The 18,502-nt window shown below is 41.9% G+C and overlaps 2 protein-coding genes across 4 annotated transcripts in view; both read right to left on the reverse strand.

Moving 5' to 3' along the window:
- Positions 1-6,515, reverse strand: LOC127596634 (vesicle-associated membrane protein-associated protein B-like). 3 transcript variants are annotated; one of them, XR_007961523.1, is made up of 7 exons: positions 6,245-6,512; positions 5,309-5,461; positions 4,772-4,875; positions 3,052-3,132; positions 2,683-2,865; positions 676-937; positions 1-487 (listed from the first exon to the last, which is right to left on the reverse strand). XR_007961523.1 is itself a non-coding variant. In XM_052059351.1 (6 exons), the coding sequence occupies exons 1-6, from the start codon at positions 6,300-6,302 to the stop codon at positions 764-766; spliced, it is 702 nt and encodes a 233-aa protein (XP_051915311.1). In that variant the 5' UTR covers positions 6,303-6,515; the 3' UTR covers positions 1-763. The 3 variants fall into 3 exon arrangements, 2 of the variants coding, with proteins under 2 accessions (XP_051915311.1, XP_051915309.1); XM_052059351.1 differs by having other exon boundaries at positions 1-937; positions 2,683-2,814; positions 6,245-6,515; XM_052059349.1 differs by lacking the exon at positions 1-487 and having other exon boundaries at positions 581-937.
- A 3,529-nt stretch (positions 6,516-10,044) lies between these two features.
- gnas (GNAS complex locus) overlaps positions 10,045-18,502 on the reverse strand; it is a 30,379-nt gene continuing 21,921 nt past the window's right edge. Inside the window, exons 6-12 of the mRNA XM_052059348.1 lie at positions 18,407-18,461; positions 18,207-18,280; positions 16,514-16,572; positions 16,257-16,377; positions 14,775-14,905; positions 13,794-13,861; positions 10,045-12,054 (exon numbers count right to left, since the gene is read on the reverse strand). Coding sequence (XP_051915308.1) covers positions 11,908-12,054; positions 13,794-13,861; positions 14,775-14,905; positions 16,257-16,377; positions 16,514-16,572; positions 18,207-18,280; positions 18,407-18,461 — 655 coding nt within the window. The 3' untranslated portion in view covers positions 10,045-11,907. The remainder of the gene's footprint in view (positions 12,055-13,793; positions 13,862-14,774; positions 14,906-16,256; positions 16,378-16,513; positions 16,573-18,206; positions 18,281-18,406; positions 18,462-18,502) is intronic.

Genomic DNA, 18,502 nt, shown 5'->3' on the forward strand with positions numbered 1-18,502 from the left:
TATTGTTGCATACAAGTGTTTATTGAAAATGTCTACATTGGTTTTGCATGAAGTTTACGGCTCTTAATGAGTTAGCGGCTAGGTTCTTTCTGTACACAAGTGGAGGGCCATTGTTGGCAAAGTGCAGCCTGGGAAAACCAAATACACCTTTGAATCACATGACTAGAGGAGATTCTCTTTATGGTTCCGGTAGCTGAGACTGGACAAAAAGCCCCAATAACTTATCACAAGATATCTGACATGTGCTCTTTTATGCAAGCATCCACCCTCTCACCCTCAACGTACAAACATTTACATACATAAAATTGAAGTCCAGAATATAAAGGTTCACTTCACTAGTGTTCCATCTCTGTGTAGATTATCGGTAATAAGAGCATGTGTTTGTTTGAAGTGACATCAGTTGGGAATCAATGGAAGCCTTGAGCCACATCACCACTAATTGTTACCTGTGCAAGCTCTTAAGGATCGAGAGCGATGGACGGAGCCGCTGGATTGAAGGTGGTGATTATTTCACACACACAGACAAAAGAGAGAAAAGTCCAGGTTTAATTTCTTTGTTTTCTTAGAACACATTCCAATGTTTCCTTTTTTTTAGCCCTGCCATGACAAGGCAGAACCATATTGCCTCAAAGGTTAAAAATAAGACAGAGAGAGAAAATTTAAAGCCGAGAAGACCTCCTCAAGTTGCCGTCAATGACACGTGTCCTTCCAGGCCACCAGCCATCCGTCTGTCCGTCCGTCGCTGTGTTGTCCGTCTGTGCGTCTACAGGGCCAGCTTGCCGATGATGACCCCAATGACAAAGAAGAGAACGCACAGCGCCACCACACGGGTGCTCAAGCCTTCGTCCCTGGTGGCCAAGGAGGCCATGACAGAGGAGGAGGGGGAGGAATCGGCTGCAGCCGCCGCCAATTTTCTCTTCCGCAGACCGTCATTCTCCTGCCATGGAGGGAGAGTGGACGCGCACAAACCAACATGAGCATGGAACAAAAAAAAAAAACAAAAGAGTAGGTGTGGAATAGTTTGGGCACCAGAGAGCACTAATAAGAAAATACGTAGGCAAACGAGCGAATAGCAAACTAAGCTTTTGACTGGCAAACCAGAGGGTGCAGTGGAACCTAAATACTAAAATGCCTTAACACTAGTAAAAGTTCGAATTTTGACCAAAACGTTGTCCTAATCATCCATCATAATGCGTGATGTCTTCAAGTCACAAGTGCGCCGCATGAGACCGTTTTAGTCAGCAATGGACTGCTCATTTTTCCTTTGCCTTTGGAAAATGATGCCTGTCGTTTTCAAAAACATCCATTTTGGCACACGCTTTTAGGCTCCAAACAACAGCAAGTAAACGTCACAAAATGGAGTGAAGTCGATTAACTCATTCAGTACCAGCCAATTCTGGACCAAGTCTGAAATCACGTTTAAAAACGTCTTTGGGAGTGAATGAGTTAAAGGTTCTTCTGAGGTAGGATCAATGACGAGATGGAGGCGACAACGCATTAAATGCGCCCTCTTTTTGTATGATGCAAATACCCAACAAATTTTAATAAATTTTCAATTTTCAACCAGTTTTTTTTTAAAACAACTATCACAAATCAATGCCACTGAGATCATCAAGTATCCATTTATCCAAAAGTGGGATTCCGCTTTAAGAGGTGATATTGTTTGGCCCCAGTGGACCTTGTACATTCCATCCTGTAGACTTGGGCCCCCTATCTCCTTATCTGAAATCAACGGTCTCAAACTTGGGACTTAAACTGGACAGTGATTTCAAACTCGATCGGCAAATTGGTGCCGTTGTTAAATCCAGCTTCTTTCACCTTAGACAGCTGGCCAAAATAAAACCTCTCCTCTCACATGAACACTTTGAGACAGTAATTCATGCCTTTGTCACATCCCGGCTCGATTACTGCAACGCCCTGTACTTTGGAGTCAGCCAGTCCTCCATCAAGCGCCTTCAGCTGGTACAGAATGCCGCTGCTCGCCTCTTGACTGGTACTCGTAAGAGGGAGCATATAACTCCTACTTTGGCATCCCTTCACTGGCTCCCCATTCATTTTAGAATTATTTTTAAGATCCTCCTCTTTGTTTTCAAATCTCTGAATAATCTCGCGCCACCTTACCTCTCTGAGCTCATACGCCCCTACACCCCTGCCCGGCGCCTCAGGTCTGTGGACCAGTCTTTGCTAGACGTACCAAGAACTAAACTGAGGCTCAGAGGGGATCGAGCCTTTTCTGTTGCTGGTCCATCTCTCTGGAATGACCTCCCACTGAACATTCGGCAAGCCTCCTCGCTGCCCATCTTTAAAGCCCTCCTCAAAACTCACTTGTATTCTTTGGCGTTTGACTCGGCATGACTTAGATTTGCTATTGGTTTTACTGCTTGGTGCTTTCTACCGCCTTATTACTTATTACTGATTCGTCTTACTGTTTATTGTATATGTTAAATCGCTCCATGTACAGCACTTTGTATGCAGCGATGGCTGTTTGAAAGTGCTCTATAAATACTGTTGACTTGACTTGACTTGACTTGACTGTGTGAAAGCACAGTTAAGGAAATACCTCACTTTGCTTTGCTGGGTCTGCGTACTTGGTAACGGTGGTTCAAAGATGGGTCTTCTGTTAGTGGTGCTGTTACTTTTGTGGGAACTCTTCATTTTTAAAAAAAGGTGATCATATCTCACCCTGATCTGTTTGTTCTCTTCCCGTAGTCTCTGCACATCTGCCTGCAGTCGCTTGTACTCCTCCATGATCTTCTTCCCCTCTCCGTCATCCAGCGAGGCGCTGGACGCCACTGGCAGTGAGGCGTACTCCGTCTTAACAGAAGAGGTAGAGGAATGCACAGTGTGGTAGCTTTCGGGCTCATGCTGCAGAGAAAGAGGGATGAAAGGCGGGAGAGACGTGCGGACGGGAATGAAAGGGCAAAGAAAATAAATAATGTTGGTTATGGTTGATATGGTGAAGAGTCGCTAATGGTGAGGATGTGTGAAAGTGCTTGTGGTAAATCAAAATGGCGATGAGCAGGTGAAAATGTGAGTGCAGATGGCACTTACCGCTTTATCATTTTCAAGAGGCATCTCGAAGGCACATCTCAGCTTTGAATCCATCAACTCCTCAGGCTTGGCCTCCTTCCACTGTTTATTTCATCACAACAAAGGGACAAAACCAACCCATGACAGATTAGTAAACAACTAACATGATACTGTTCAACTGGACACAGAGAAAAGCAAACTCACCGTCTTTCTTACAATAAATTAAAGAGGGTGTCAACTCAAAAACAGTAAGTTAAAAATATTCTTTGCGGCCCCATTCCTCTAAACACGTTATTGTAATTAATATTGTGTTTGTGGAATATGAATTAAGCGGCAAAAATACGCACATTTTTATACACTTCAGGGGGCGGCCATTTTGCCAACTGCTGTTGAGTGAAAATGACAAGAGTACCCAAGGGCTCCGCTTGCGAACACCACATGCCGAACCCAGAAAACAGAACTGCGATTGGTCATTACCTCAATCCTTTGACACTCTTATGTCATTTTCGGTCGACAGCAAGTGGTAAAATGGCCGCCCCCTGAGATATATACAAAAAGAGGTGGATTTTGCGGCTTAATTCATATTCCAAAAATGCAAAATTGCTGTAACCATTGTAAATAGCACAGCCACCTTATGTATGCATAAGATGCATATATGCAACTTATATTTATACTGTGTACAGTTTCTGAAACATTTATTTTGTGCATGCAACACTTTTTTTTCTTCTCTACCCCCCACACCCCGCCCCCCAAAATTTTGCTGCTATAGACTGCAAATTTCCCCAATGTTGCGCAAATAAAGGTGATCTGATCTTAAAGAAAATTAGTGACTTCCTGTTTCATCCCCCCCTGCCCTATTGTATTTAATAGACCCGCTCAGGGACAGAAGTTACTACAGTGGACAGCTTTTCATGTTATCATTATTGGTGCATGAAAGGGTAAATTGTTTATATTAACAGTGGGGGCGGCACGGTGGAAGAATGGTTGGCACATCCGCCTTATAGTGCCGAGATCCAGAGATTGAATCCAGACTGCGGCTTTCCTGAATGGAGTTTGTTCTCCCTGTGCCCGTGTAGGTTTCCTCCGTGTGCTCTGGTTTCCTCCCACGTTGCAAAAACATGTATTGTATGTAAATAGAACATTCAACAATTTTGATAGTGAGTGTGAATGTGAATGGTATTTTGTCTGTGCAAGCACTAAGACTGGTGAGCAACCGGTTCAGGGTGTATCCAACCTACTGATTAAAGACAGGTAGGATAGGCTTCAGCATGCCATTGTGAAGAGAAACTGTCCGGGTAAGGAATGGATGGCTTAAAACTGGTTGACTTATTTTTACACATGCCCAGCGATTATTAACATTAAAAAGATGCGTGAGGCGCAGCCGCAATATATTTCTATTACACCTTCATGACTCAACATTAATACTAAAAAATGAGTGTTTTGTTCTCGTTTAATAGTGACTATAGTATTTTGATGTCAACAAGCTACTTCAAAATGTTTGCAAGATTTTATGAGGTCAACAGGATGATTCCAGAACACATAATTTCCATATGTCCATCATTTTCTAAAGGTTTCCAAATTTGTAGAACCAGAAATCAGCGACCGTCCCAGAATGGACTGTGCTCAACCTTCGAGGTGTCACTGTATGAGTTCTATCACTTTCGGAGACATCCATAGAGACCGGTCATCCGGTTCAGTGGAATACATCTGAATTATTTAGCTTTCTGGTGCAGATACTCACAACGCCCTCCATGTCAGTCATGTCGTAGGGAGCCAGCATGGACAGCACCATGAATTTGTGTTTACTCTTCTCATTGGGGTCGTAGTCGAAAGGCTGCAGCATAACTGTATTGAGAATGGAATGTCAATTTTATTTACTCATATAATTAAATACTCATACTTGAAATAACCTACAGGGGATCCTCTGTTTACGATGGGAGTTCTGCTCTTACAGCGACAATGTGACACAAATTTGGACAGAATCAGTTAAAATCTATCACTAATCTATTGATAATCTAGCATTAGTTATAAAGAAAAATTCGTATGAAAAACATTGAGGCCCATTTCTGTTGACTTGAACGGAATATTTCACCAATGACGGCTTTCATGATAGTGACAGATTAGTTGAATGCGTTTGTTTCGGTTACTGTTAACTGAAATCAATCACTCACACAGTTTGTTGTGCTTTGAAGTCATACATTACACTAATAAGACTAATTCATCAAACTAAAGCCATCGGATGAGTGTCAGTATATCCGACACAACTGTGAATGCTGACCAGAAACATTGATGGAGGTTCCAGCGTCGATGATGCCGCTGTTTGGGCGAACACAGTAACGGCGAGGTGCGGTTGTCTTGACTTTGAAACACACATTTCTATCTGTAGGGTTGGTGAGCTTCAGATTGGCAGTGACAACATCGGTGAATGGTCCTGGAGATGAAAACAAACACACACACACACACGAAGACATACAGACATGCGCGTATACACAATTTCCAAGTGCAGATACCCACGACAACACACACAAAGGGACGCACACCGAAAAAGAGAGACACATTGCGTGAGAAAGAGCAATAAATCATCAGGTCTCCTAAAAGCACGACGGGCAAATATGCTATTCTTCAATGAGATTAGGACAAAAAACAATAGGACATTATTTGTAGGTCAATACTTTTAAACCGAAAATAATACTCCTTTTTTATTCAACAGCCTCCAACCACCATTAGTGTGCTTATTTAAAATATGAATAAATCGCACATTAAGTAGAGTATAATAACGAGGATGAAAGTAAATGATTACAAGCTCAGGACTGTAGAAAGAGCTGGAAAGACTCGTGCCTGACAGCTAGGTTTTAACAAAGCAGCAGAGAACCGGACGTCAAAAATAGTGAAATCGCAGCGCTTAAAGCCTGATAAAGGCTGCGCCTCACGAGTAAACGAATGTTATGGACGGCAGGCCTTTTCTGACGCTGCAATGACAGCTAGCTAGCAGTTAAACTAGCCAACACGGATATTAAGATACTCGCCTGTAAACCTGAGCACACAGTTGGCATTTCAACCTAAAAGTACACCGTGCATGTTATTAATGTGCAACTTGCTTGACAAATAACAATGAACGCGACTGGCGGACACGAAAAGGCAAAGCAGGGGCAGTGTTGTACGACTTGAGCTTGTAGCCACCGAGGCGTCACCGGCCCTGCCCTGGTGGCGTTACCTCGGAATTTCAGCTCGTGTTGTGGCTCCAGCACCAGGACTTGTTCTGGTCTGGCCATGTCCCAGAGTTTCTTCCTTGTCGGGGCGGCGACGGCAACGATTTGGATCACAGGTAGCCGGGAAAGGCGAGCCTGCAGCTGGTTGGCTCCGGAAGAAACAAAACTGACGTTCGCGTCTTCCTGCGTGGCGTGAAGGGGGCGGACTGCGACTACGACTACGGATATAATGTGAAATGGGCACCCGGTCTAAGTGCCTCCCGTACTCACTGACTGCCACCGACAGCTGGTGGAAGCTAATTTGCTAATTATGCTAGCAGCGAACCGAGGATGGCGAGGACAAGGTGGATTTAGTGAAGGGGCGGGACGGCGAATATTATTACAGTACTGAATATATTCATTACATTATTACACGCGGTACAGTTTATCATCCCTGGTAATTTCTGTGTACATCACTTCCCTTTTGCACTTTCGAATTATTTTAGCAGTTTTAATCTAAATGTGATTAAACTTCTTGACGTTGGGGATTTTTATGTGGTTTTGTAATTGGCAATTTACACTCTTCAGTTAGACTCTTCATATCAATTTGTAACGTTTCCTCCTGGCCGCTTTTGGCTAATTGAGAGTCATGAAAACGGGACAGTCATAGAACGCTTAATGTTAAAAGCTTGCATGTGAGGAGTTCCAGGATGGTGATGTTGAGCACAGAGCTTAAGTCCACACAGAGGATGGTGTCCTGTAGTTATCAAAAACGCTGCATGTAAAAAGCTTGCATGTGAGGAGTTCCAGGATGGTGGTGTTGAGCACAGAGCTCAAGTCCAAACAGAGGATGGTGTCCTGTAGTTAGAAGCTGCGTTCAGGCCATTTGACACTGATGCAGAGTAGTTTGCAGAAAACAGTTTTTTCAGCCTCTCTGCATAGCTTCTCTTTGCCATGTTTTCCTTTTAATTGGTTTCGGTCATGTTTATACAGTGCCCTATCTCCACTTCTAAAGGAGGCCACTTTTGTTTTTAAGCTGCCTTCGCTTGCCAGTGAACTATGGCTTGTTATTGTTGAAGGAGGGAAGGACTTTGTTGATACAGTACACACATGTTCTCACAAACACTGATGTATGATGTTACAGTGTATGTACAGTAAATATTCTTGTAGTGCCAGCTTTGCTTCATCGGTTCATCTCTTAACAATCTTGACAATAGGTTTTACACATTTGAGTCTGTACCTGTATGTAGGGATGTGGGTGAATTAAACGGTGATCATAAAAGCCCAGTGCTGCGTGGGCAACAGTTCGGTGTGTGTCTTTACGTGTCGTGTAGCAATAGTGCAGATGTTGCTTTCGCTGGTGAAACAATCAATGTGCTACTTATGGGAACTTCTGGGTAGTTGTGCTCTATTAAAATAACCCAAAATGATGGGTGACTATGGATGCTTTAGCTCGAGTTTGTTTCCTTGGTCAGCCAGCGTTTGAAGTGCTGTGTACCTGGCGTTGGGACGTAAACACCCGCGAGTAAGGAGAACCCACGTGGTGAGTAACAGTGGCGGTTCTGGATCAATTTCACTGAGGGGGCCGTTCTGGGGCTAGGGGTTTTGATGGAGTGGCACATTCAACCGAGGGCTAAAAATACAGATTTTAAATCTTATTTGACTTTTTATTTCATCAAACTTTGAAAGCATTGTGGTCATAACATTACAGTGATGAGAAAAAAAAAACAGTATTAGGAGGGCTAAAATGTCTGCAAGCGTAGCAAGACGCCGTGTACATCTGTTAAGAATATTCAAGCCAGGGGATGATATGGTACCAGCCTGCCTTGAAGCTCCTTCTCCTGTCCCCCATCAGGGTCCTGGGAAACTGTTTTAGGTCTGGCTGCATTGGTGGGTCCTCTTTACATCAACTGATGTCTGTGGACAAAGACAAACCAAATATATGTAAACACAAGTTCTGCAAGGACACCTCATATTCACTAACTCACTACACTTACATTGCTGAGGCACTCAGACATACACAATTGTCTAAAATGAATTGATTGATGTTATTTATTAATTGTATTCATTATTTTTTATTCATTCATTCATTATTTTTTAAATTGTATTAAATAAATATAAATTAATACATTCTCAAGCCTGACCGGGGCCAAAAATTGCAAATACCCTGAAGCTAGAAGTTTTACATACATATAATTATCCAAATTTTAAAAGGAAATGTCTTATTGATCCTGTTAAATAAAAATAAAAAGGGAGACTAAAAAAGTTACACACAAGCACACACACACACAGAACAGGATCGTGTTCTTTTCAGCATCACATACCTGATGGTCCAGTGCTTGTTGAAGCGCAAATATCCTCTGTGTCTCACACGCCATTTCTATTGCAGTCTCGTCTTCCTCATTCTCAGGATCTTCATTTGTATCCCTTTCCTGCTCTGTCCTCGCTTTGAAAATAAATGAATACCGTGTCCTCTGACTCTCCCTCTCTGGTGATTTCAACTTGCTCCTCTTCAGAGCTCTCACCACCATCATCATCTGACTCTCTCTCTCTCTCTGGATCAATTTGTTTCTTTTTCATATCGAAATATGATGTAATGTCCGTTTTTCTTTTCATTTTTATCATTAAATATTTAAGTGAAGAGGAATTAGAATTAATAATGCTACTGTTTCGTTTTGTGATTTTACATCAAAATATAAATGGTGTGTCGAAAATTGGTAATGTCCTTCTCTGTGAACTGCTTCTTATTTTCCCGCTCATTTTTAAGTGGTGCAGCTCACTAAAGGGTCCGATTAGAATGTTAAGCCACGCACTTTTTTTCCACCTTTCGCGTCGGCGACTCGGCGCGACTGCGTAATTTACGCCCGGAGGGGGGGCCAGAATCAGTGCAACCGGGGCACTGGCCCCCGTTGCCCCCCGAACCGCCACTGGTGAGTAGCATGGCTTAGTTTAGAAAGGGCGGCTTCAAGTCCCGGCTGCAGCGTGCGTTGTGCTTCGTTGATACAGAAGTACATTCCTTTTGCTTTCCCCGATAGCTTCGTGTCCCGATCGGCTCGGAAGAGGCGGAAGCCGGGCAGGTGCAGCGCAGCGTCCGGGTGGCGGTCGTTGAGCCAGGTTTCAGTGAAGCAGAACACGTCAAAGCAGGCGAAGTTTTATGGGTCATTGTGAGGAAAAAGTTCATCTATCTTGTTTGGCAGAGAATGAAGATCAGCGAACTCGATCGATGGGAGCGGGTTAAAAATCCGCGCTGATGTAGATTCACGAGCGCGCCGGCTCACTTCGGCCTTTTCCAGCGGAGTTTACATGCTCCGTACAGTGCAGCCGCTCCGCGCACAGCTTTTAACTCCGGAAAAACTTAGGGGTTTCCGAAAAAAGTCCGATTGTAAACTCCACAATACTTAGTGAGTCTCCTCTCGAGTAAGTACGCGACACCGGGTCGCCAAAAACGAACGAAAATGACAACAAATAAGACACTGGGGAGCGCGTGCCGGTGCCATGGTCGATGTATGTACCGCAAGGCTTGGCTCTATAAAGGTTAGGAAACGGGTTTTTTTTGCATGTCCTTATGGCCGTAAGTAAGGTGAATTATGAACGGTCAAGTAGTGTTCTAAAACTTGATTTTTGAGGTTCACTGTGTCCTTATAAAAGCAGACTGAAATTATCTTCGATGTCTAATCAGGGCACCCGCCAGAAAGTCATTTGAGGACCTTAATGCTCAACTCTTTGAATAACGAATGCATATCAGATGCAGAAAGGCTGCCAAAATAACAGTGAAGCTTGCATGTAACGTGTTGTGTCATTGCATGTGCAAGGACGGACCAGGCGCTGTCTTCACACCCCCCCGCAAAAATCTTTATTTCTCAAGAGCTCCAATTCAGAAGACTCATAAATGACGCATACATAAAATGAGAGATGACTCTGATGTGCAGGCTAGGAAGAAGCACCCACCCACTGCCCCCTCCACAAATAAAGTGAAAAATATTTTTGGTTGTTTTCTGGGAGATATTTTGGTAGCAAAAGAATATGACCTGTGTACAAACAAAGCAATGTTTTGCATCGGTTCATTTTCCCTTTTAAAAACTTCCAAAATGTATGCGAGAAAACAAAACAAAACAAAAAACTTCAGTTCAAACGATTTAACTTATAAAGCGCACACTGTTGAGTGTACAATTTGCAATATGATTCTAATAAAATACTTTTGTTTTTCATATACATTTCATATATTCATCCTTTTGGGGGGTATGTATCCAAAAATAGAAATTTAAATCATAACAGAAAGGGGGAATATAAGGAAGAGAATTGAACCAACAAAAGAGCTACAAACATACTGTATGTCCCTCAGAGAGAGGGAGAGATAGAGAGGGGGGGGCAGGCTGAGGGATGAAGATAAAGAAAAGGAAGTGAGGGGGGGATTAATTGGCCAAGCTATACAGCGCAGAATGACACCAACTTTAGCTCATTACACACGTACAGTCGTGATCAAGGCACAGGGATCTTCTAAGTTATTTTTTTCTCAGTAAAGTTGTACAAAATAATACATTTTACAGTCTGTACAAGAATAATAGTTCAGCAGTAAAGTAAAATAAACAGATGGGGAGGAATGGCAGAGGAAGGAGATAGTGTCCCGTTTGTTTTCTGCCATTTTCTTCCTCCTTTTAAATATTCTTTTTTCCCCCTCTTCGGTGCAGATGCAAGTCAGGAGGAAACGGGTGGTTGGGGGAGGAGGGAGGGGGGATAGAGAGAGAGAGAGAAAGCGAGCAAGCACGCAGGGCACAATGGCACACAAGTCTATACAGACCCCCAAAAGTAAGGAAAAAAAACAGCTGTGTTGGCAAAAGACTTTTCTCTTTAACTTAGATACTGTACTGGATGCTTTTTTGCCCTGTTTGCCAAGTCCCATACAAGTCTTCAACTCAAATGAATGATGTATGATCTCTGTAGTCAACCGGAGGGCTTCTTTTCTCCGTTCCTTTGTCTCTTGTGTTCATTTCAAATTCCAGCAGGGGGCGGAGGCCCACCTGTTCCATTTGCAGACAAGCCATCAGGGAACGCACCGCCTTCTTTGCTCGTTAAACTTTTGTCCCCGCTGTAACTGGGCTCCAATGGGTTGAATCTCAAAGCATTTTTTAAAAAAGTGGCTCTTTGATGAACAGGTTCTACTCCGTAGAACAGTTTGTGGATTTCTGGTGCGACCCGCTAAATGCAGATCGGATCCATCCAAGAGCGTGTGACCAAATGTCACTTTTGAATATCACAATATGCATATGTGACAGGAAAGACTGCTGTGTGTGTGTGTGTGTGTGTATTCATGATCTCACGTGAAGTTCGATTCAATATCCGAGCATACTTGTATTTCTGTCAAGCATGTACGAGATCTGTTCCCATCTGTGCGCAGCAGTTCTCTCGCTCCATCAAAGTGGCAACACTCCAAGCGGCTGCAAATGTAAAGTGAATTCCAGTCCAGACTTGTGTGACAGAGGAGAAAAGTAGCCAAAGTGAGGCTGGGTGGGTTGCAGAACACGCCCCCTCAGACTTGTCCATCAGAATGGAGTTAGCAGCAAGGGGAAGTTGGCATCATGTACTGCTTTAAGTGTCTTTTTGGCATGTCTGTGGAAGAGTTCAAAGACTCAGGGTTTTTCCCAAGTTTGTTCTTTTTGTTTTGCTTTTTCCTTTTTATTTTGCCGTCCCATCACAAGAGCTCGTACTGCCGCAGGTGCATCCTCTGGATGATGTCTCGGCAGTCGTTGAAGACACGGCGGATGTTTTCCGTGTCGACGGCGCAGGTGAAGTGGGGGTAGCAGTAGTGCCTCCCGTCCCCACTGGCAGTGCTGATCCTCTGGAGAAGGAACAGAGTGACATCTCAGTAATAGAAGGAGATTGTTGTTGTGTCAGAGTTTGCATACTGAAGGGGGGGGGGGGGGGGGAAACTTCCTTTGAATTTACCGAGTTCCTACATGTCACACACATCAGTTTCTCATGATTACAACGTGTTCAATTGATGTGTATTAGACAATTTATGTATCAGAAGATGGGAAAATTGCATCAGGTTACCACAACTTAATCAATGCACATGATCAAATTGAAGGTGAAGTCAACACCAAAATGTTCTTGACAATATCATATATATTTTCTGAGTTTGGTCATGTAATGTTCACAAGATAGGCCATGACTGGTCATTGCCTGAACAACTATGATGTAATTTTCAGTCGCAAGTGGCAAAATTTCTTTTTGAGAGTGCTTTTTCGAATGCAATGAAAAAGGTCATTGATTTTCAATTGCTGAATTAGAATGAAAGGAAAATACTTTTCAGAAGGACAACTTGTACCCAATTCCTTTATTGGAAATCAATTTCATTTATTTGTGGGGTTAATTTTTTTTAGCTATGAATAGCCTCTATAATAAATGCATGACAGTTTTTAAAAAAATCCTTTTCAATTTATTTGTCAGAGCGATTAAAAAAAATCTTTCAGCAGCTTCCATTTCAGCGCATAATCCCATCAAAAATCAGCAAAGCAGGGCTTCAGATTCTGCATGCAGTATGCATTTATTTCAGGCAAAAGAATGTTGTTTGGTTCCAAAAGCTCAATTTGTGCTGCGTTTGTGTTGTTTATTCTTGATGCACAATTGAGAAGTTTTCTATGAGCCGACATGGGCATAATTGAGTCTGGAGGGATGCTGCAGCTGACTGGCAGACTAAATAAACAGCGCCCTCTTTTGGTAGCTGTCAAGCAGTATTTTGACTTCGTTATTGGCAACTAAAATAAAATTAGAATTAAAATCCACCCAATCGACATTTCTCGTGCGGAAAAAAATATAAGCTGATCTATTTACAGTGGAACCTCTTCAGTGGAGGTGTGAATGCATCTGTGATTGTGTGGATCAGAATGGGCGGGATAAAAACAAGGTTCAATGATGCTGTGACAGCCCATTTTTTTAGACTTCCATTATTTCTTGTAGTTGTTATAATTTTTTATTCTAAATTAGAAAAAGATAGACCAGTGTGACAAAATGGATTGTGTAGAGTTTTCACTGTATTTTAAAAAGAGGTGTAAAGTATGCTGGATGGATGGCTGCTGCAGCTGAGGATGATGAGAGATCAGCCTCAGCATGGAGCTCATATGGACCGGAGAGTCGGTGCTTGGAATTGAAGTGGATTTTCTTGGGACAAGAAAAGTGAACCAATCTCTTTTTTCGTCAATGGACGCTACAGCTTCTTGTTTACATTTTGAGCATGATGTCTGATCCACTGGTGAAAGGACACTTTGAATCTCTCCTCTTTCATCTGTAATTCCTTCCAAGAACAAGGCATATATGCAGGAATAGTGGTTGTGATTGCATGACTGTCCATGTCTCATGTTATGTGTTGTGTTATATAAGCATATTTTTTAATCTATGTTAACTGCTCTGTAAAGTGTTTTGTTACACATGCAGCTGTTGTGAAACAGCTACATTAATAAAGATGTATAGTATTGTGCAATGTGTCCTTGAGTGCCTGAGTTGTTTTTTCTTTTTAGTTTTTATCTGTCAGTTGAGGAATCAATGTCATTAAATATGGAACAACCAAGAAACACTCACCAAGAATTCATCTCTTATGAAGTACTTGGCCCTTGTGACACGGGGATCTTCTGCAGGCTCTGGTGTCGCTGCAAGAACAATAGACCACAAAAGTGGATAACTAAGACAAACATTCACACATGGCAAAACAGTTGAGACTGTTCATGGGGGGCATGGGCCGCGTACACTCTTTTAGCAATCTGACTCCTACAAAATCTTTCACTTCACTTCAGTGACCAAAATATTAACATATTTTTCCCGGAATTTTGTTTGCAAAGAAAATATTTTAGTATCCACATTGAGCAACAAGTAGGTATGAGCTTAGTTGGAATTTGAACGATTCCTGTTCCAATTCCTCATGTCTATTGCGGTTGCAAACAATTGTCTGATTCATCTTGAATCTGTGCAGGCTACAATAAAATCTCAGGACAACCGTGTTATTCTAGAGCAGGGGTGTCAAACTCTTTTTTGTTGCGGGCCGGATTGTAGTTACGGTTTCCCTTGGAGGGTCGTTATGAATTTTGGGAAACCATACAAATGTTGAATCACCTCCACATATTACATACACAGCGCACAACAAATTGATTTATAACTAGTTTTAAAATCAAAAGTCAACAATAATAACTTATTCTGGATTACATATGACATTTTGATTCACACTTTCGCAAGCATTATGGAACTTGACATGCTTGATTTGCTTTCGCGGGCTACATAAAATGATGTGGCGGGCCAGATCTGGACCTTGACTTTGACACCTGTGTTCTAGAGAGTCACAGTTCATGGATTTTGCAACACAGTAATGACCCAAATGACACAGCTCAAAAGACAACTGGAGCAGTTTGCTTGAACAATAGGTCAAAATACCTGCTGGGAGGTAGAGACGTCTCTCTTTTTTTTTTTTTTAATTCAAACACTAGCTGATATAGTATATATTCTGTATGCTAACGTTTTATGTGATGGTGTCTCGTGAGTTTGGAGACGATTTGTACAAGGACTCCTCACCATCGTCAGGTGTAGTGTAGCGAGCAAATTCCGGGAAGTATTCCTCGATTTTGGACTTCCCTGCCAGCACCTTCTCTGCAAGGAGGTCCTGTTTATTTAGGAACAAGATGACAGAAATGGTTCGCAGCCACCTGAAGAGAACACAACACTTTGGATTACACTCTGAGCCAACACCCATTATTCGCCAAATAACAATTTACAAAAACACAAACAGTTTGGTAATCCACAACTGTTGTGTAACTTTAATGGCCGCCGGATGTTGTGAATAAATGACGTGATGGACATTCGATGCTGTTGTGCAGGCATTTGTTGCTAGGGAACCCTCACGTATAATTATGTAATAGTTGAAGAGAAAAAGCAGGACACTTAACAAACCAGATGGGAAAGTGACTTCTGAAAGTAACTATAATACATTCGATACGCATTCGTGATCCCGTTATATACAAATACGGCCAACATTATTTGCCGTTTTGTGAAACGAAATGACCATAACTCCAAGTGTTTACAGTTTGTTTGCATTTACAACAAATAAACCATCTGCGTGAGGGCAAATGAACATTGTTACTGATTTGCAAAAAGAAAAAAATGCTAAGGCAAAAATGGTTATGCCAGTGAAAGTTAATAGTTTAGTGTTTGTGTTCCAAAAGTGACAACCACCTCTTACTGTGGGTTTGGTTGTGTTTTCTGAGGGACGGAAGCAGAAAATTGTCCAAGATTGGTTATCTTTCAAAATGATTTGGACCAGCTTTGATGATTGATGAGGTTTCAGTGGAACGGTGTGGATGGTTAGGTTACGTGTTTCTAGTCTTGGCTTGTTTCAAGATACCTGGATTCTTTAAACGCGTGTTTGTGTAATTGGTATATTCAATCGTTCAGAGCAGGTGCTTTGCAAGGTGGAAACGTCATCCAAAGTTGTGACATTTTAAAGACAAAGGAATAGCTCCTGCAGCCAATTCTGTGGCGTGCCGTCTATTATGTGCAGCAATTCAACCCAACACGTTTGCCAGTGAGCCGGTACTACAAAAGAGATTTGAAGTTAATACATTCGGCGAGACAATTTCCCAATGGCAACATTAAATGAGCGACAGAAGTCTGTTGCAATTGTCTACGTAGCACTTTTGCTCGCTTCAACCTGTTTGAGCAATGTGACCTATTACTTTTTTGGGGGTCTAATATTTTTGTTGATGTTTTTGACTTTTCTTTTTTTTTTTTTTTACATATCCGGAACAATCAGTGTTACGAGGAATGCCCTATTGTTCAGTAAATTTCCATAACAAAATACAGACAACCTATAACGTAATTGGCAGCACTGCTAATGGTGGTCATTTTTCTCATTTGTATGACATTTCATTTTAAAAAGTGATATTCAATTATCTTCGCAGGCAAGTAGTTTTTTTTTTTCAACTTCAGACCTTAGTGCCTGTCTTGAAAAATCTGCTTTAGATTTTCATTTTTTGACTTTCCCCCTGTAGGACCCTTCACCTGTTGTTCCAGATGTTCTTGAAGAGGTTGAGCGCCTCCTGCAAACGGTTGGTCTCATTGTCCTCTCTGATCACCATGTTGTAACTGCTACTGGCCACCACAAAGATAATGGCCGTTACGTCTGCCAGGAGGAAGATACGAAAAACAGAGAAGTCACAAACTCGACAATAACTTTGTGGCGAGCGAATCAAGAGGCAATAAATAAATTAATTAATTAATTGTTGTTGTTTTTTAAAAAGGACGATGCCACACGCTACCATTAAAGCACTGGATCCATTTTCGGCGCTCATCTCGTTGACCACCAACGTCAAACATGCTGTCAATCAGAGATACAGTAGGGTTCAGAGGTGAAATGCTGATACCACGTGGGTCTCTTAGATAGTCATATTGGTGAAATTGACTGAATTGAGTAAGCTGTGTGAATATTGTATTGAAAATAAATTACCACAAAAAAGTTCAATGAACTGAAATTCCCAATCGCTGTTCAAAATAAACCTTCTGGATCTCACTAAAATGGAACATTTTCTTTCAAGCACTTCAAATGCTGGATGGTGTTAGAGAAAAGTACATTTTAAATACATTTTGACTAAATGGGAGAAAAGTTCATTATTTCAATACATAATTCATACTTTTTTTAATATTTGGGCCGGCTGGTTACCCGGAGAGATTTTTGTTAATTTATGAAAACTGGGTTCCTTGGTTCAATAAAGCCCCCCAACGCACCTTATCAATACTCACTTAAATAAAAGCCCAAATAGCTAAATCTGACATTCGACATATAGACTGAGGTGTGCGCATAAATGTACAGCGATTTCAACGAGCGGTGTGTTCCCCTGATGTACCGGTATTGGAGAGAACAAGATTCAGTTACTGCAGCACTCGAAACGGATATTTATACATCTCTTTAACCGCCTGGTGGGCATAGCAAACGTTCACAGAGCCCATAGTGCATAAACAAAACAATGAAATTGAACAAAAAGAGCGCTGAAGACGATAGCTGTTAACCGCCACGCCTCATTAATGAATCAGCGCGAAACTAACGTATCGTCGAACACAGCTGTTTAAACGGGTTTTAAAAGATGTTCCACCCCTAATGAGAACGCATTCATGCACCGCGGCCAGCCCGATGACTGACCGGAGAGCTGGTGAGACAGTGCGACTGAAAGCTGATGACGTATATGAACCAGTAATCAAACATGAATGGAAACGACCGCATATCGAGTCCCACGCAATTCCCAAATAAACGTCAGCCTCTAATGTCTATACATGGAAACCTTGAGAAATTAACAACTCCGTTCGTCAAATGGGTGTTCAAATGTATGTCTTCTTCCATTTCACATTTTACGAGCTACAGGTAACACAAACGATAGGGACTGCGGTCTGTGGCGTAAACAACATTGGCTCTCTGGTCATGTTCGCAATATCGCCAAGTTTCCTGGCACTGCGAGAGACGCCAGTGTGGGCCATCCATCTTAAGGCACAAATAATCCTGCGTTTTCATTGTGCGACTCACTGTACATGTAGCAACCCAACATCGTAATGCGAACATATTTTTGAACATGGGTTGCCCTCATTGGTGACTGAGTGTCTTGAACCCAGTGACCCCCCACCCCCCAAGGTTTTTTGTTGCCTCTGAGTAGGATACAACACATTTGTCCTCCCACTCGTCTGACATTTAAAATAGATTACTACTTGTTGGTTTAATTGTTATAATTCATTTCTAACAGTTACAAATGTATGTGTTCATGTTCCATCAGAATGAGACACAATGTGAGCATTTCACAAACATTTACTTTCAACTGCAATTCCCTATTTACTGGGTAAATTGCTTCGAACCCTGTCAAACGTCAACAGATCAAGTTGTAATTTCTTGCAACTGTGCAGGATTTCAAAGGAAATGTGGATGCAACTTTCTCGATGATTGTTGTTTATGATCCAATTTTGACTTACTGGAAATTAACTTTGTCCACTTGGAATCTTGTCTCAAAGATCCCTGATGTCAGTACTCTGCACCGCAGCAAATCCTGGTATGAGAAAAAACAACAATTGAATAGTTGTTAAAATCAATGATGAACATACAGTGAAAAATGTGTTTTTTTTGGTTAAAAACAGCTAAAAAAGCAATGTGTGAGTGGTGAGCAAAGACTCACCTGGTCTGTTGGAGTGTAGTCGCTCTGCTTCACTATGTCAATCTTGTCTAAAAAGCTGAGTAAAGAGACAATGCAAGGAGCACTCTTAGACAGCTG

Source organism: Hippocampus zosterae, chromosome 2 (genome assembly GCF_025434085.1).
Source record: "Hippocampus zosterae strain Florida chromosome 2, ASM2543408v3, whole genome shotgun sequence".
Lineage (NCBI taxonomy): Eukaryota > Metazoa > Chordata > Actinopteri > Syngnathiformes > Syngnathidae > Hippocampus > Hippocampus zosterae.

What these genes read in the sequence shown, in the direction of transcription:
- LOC127596634 (XM_052059349.1), bottom strand. Translation starts at nt 6,302, where the DNA reads ATGGCCAGACCAGAACAAGTCCTGGTGCTGGAGCCACAACACGAGCTG. An exon ending in ACACGAGCTGAAATTCCGAG is followed by an intron (nt 5,462 to 6,244) that starts GTAACGCCACCA and finishes TTTCATCTCCAG; the next exon opens with GACCATTCACCGATGTTGTC. An exon ending in AAGAGAACAAACAGATCAGG is followed by an intron (nt 938 to 2,682) that starts GTGAGATATGAT and finishes CCTCCATGGCAG; the next exon opens with GAGAATGACGGTCTGCGGAA.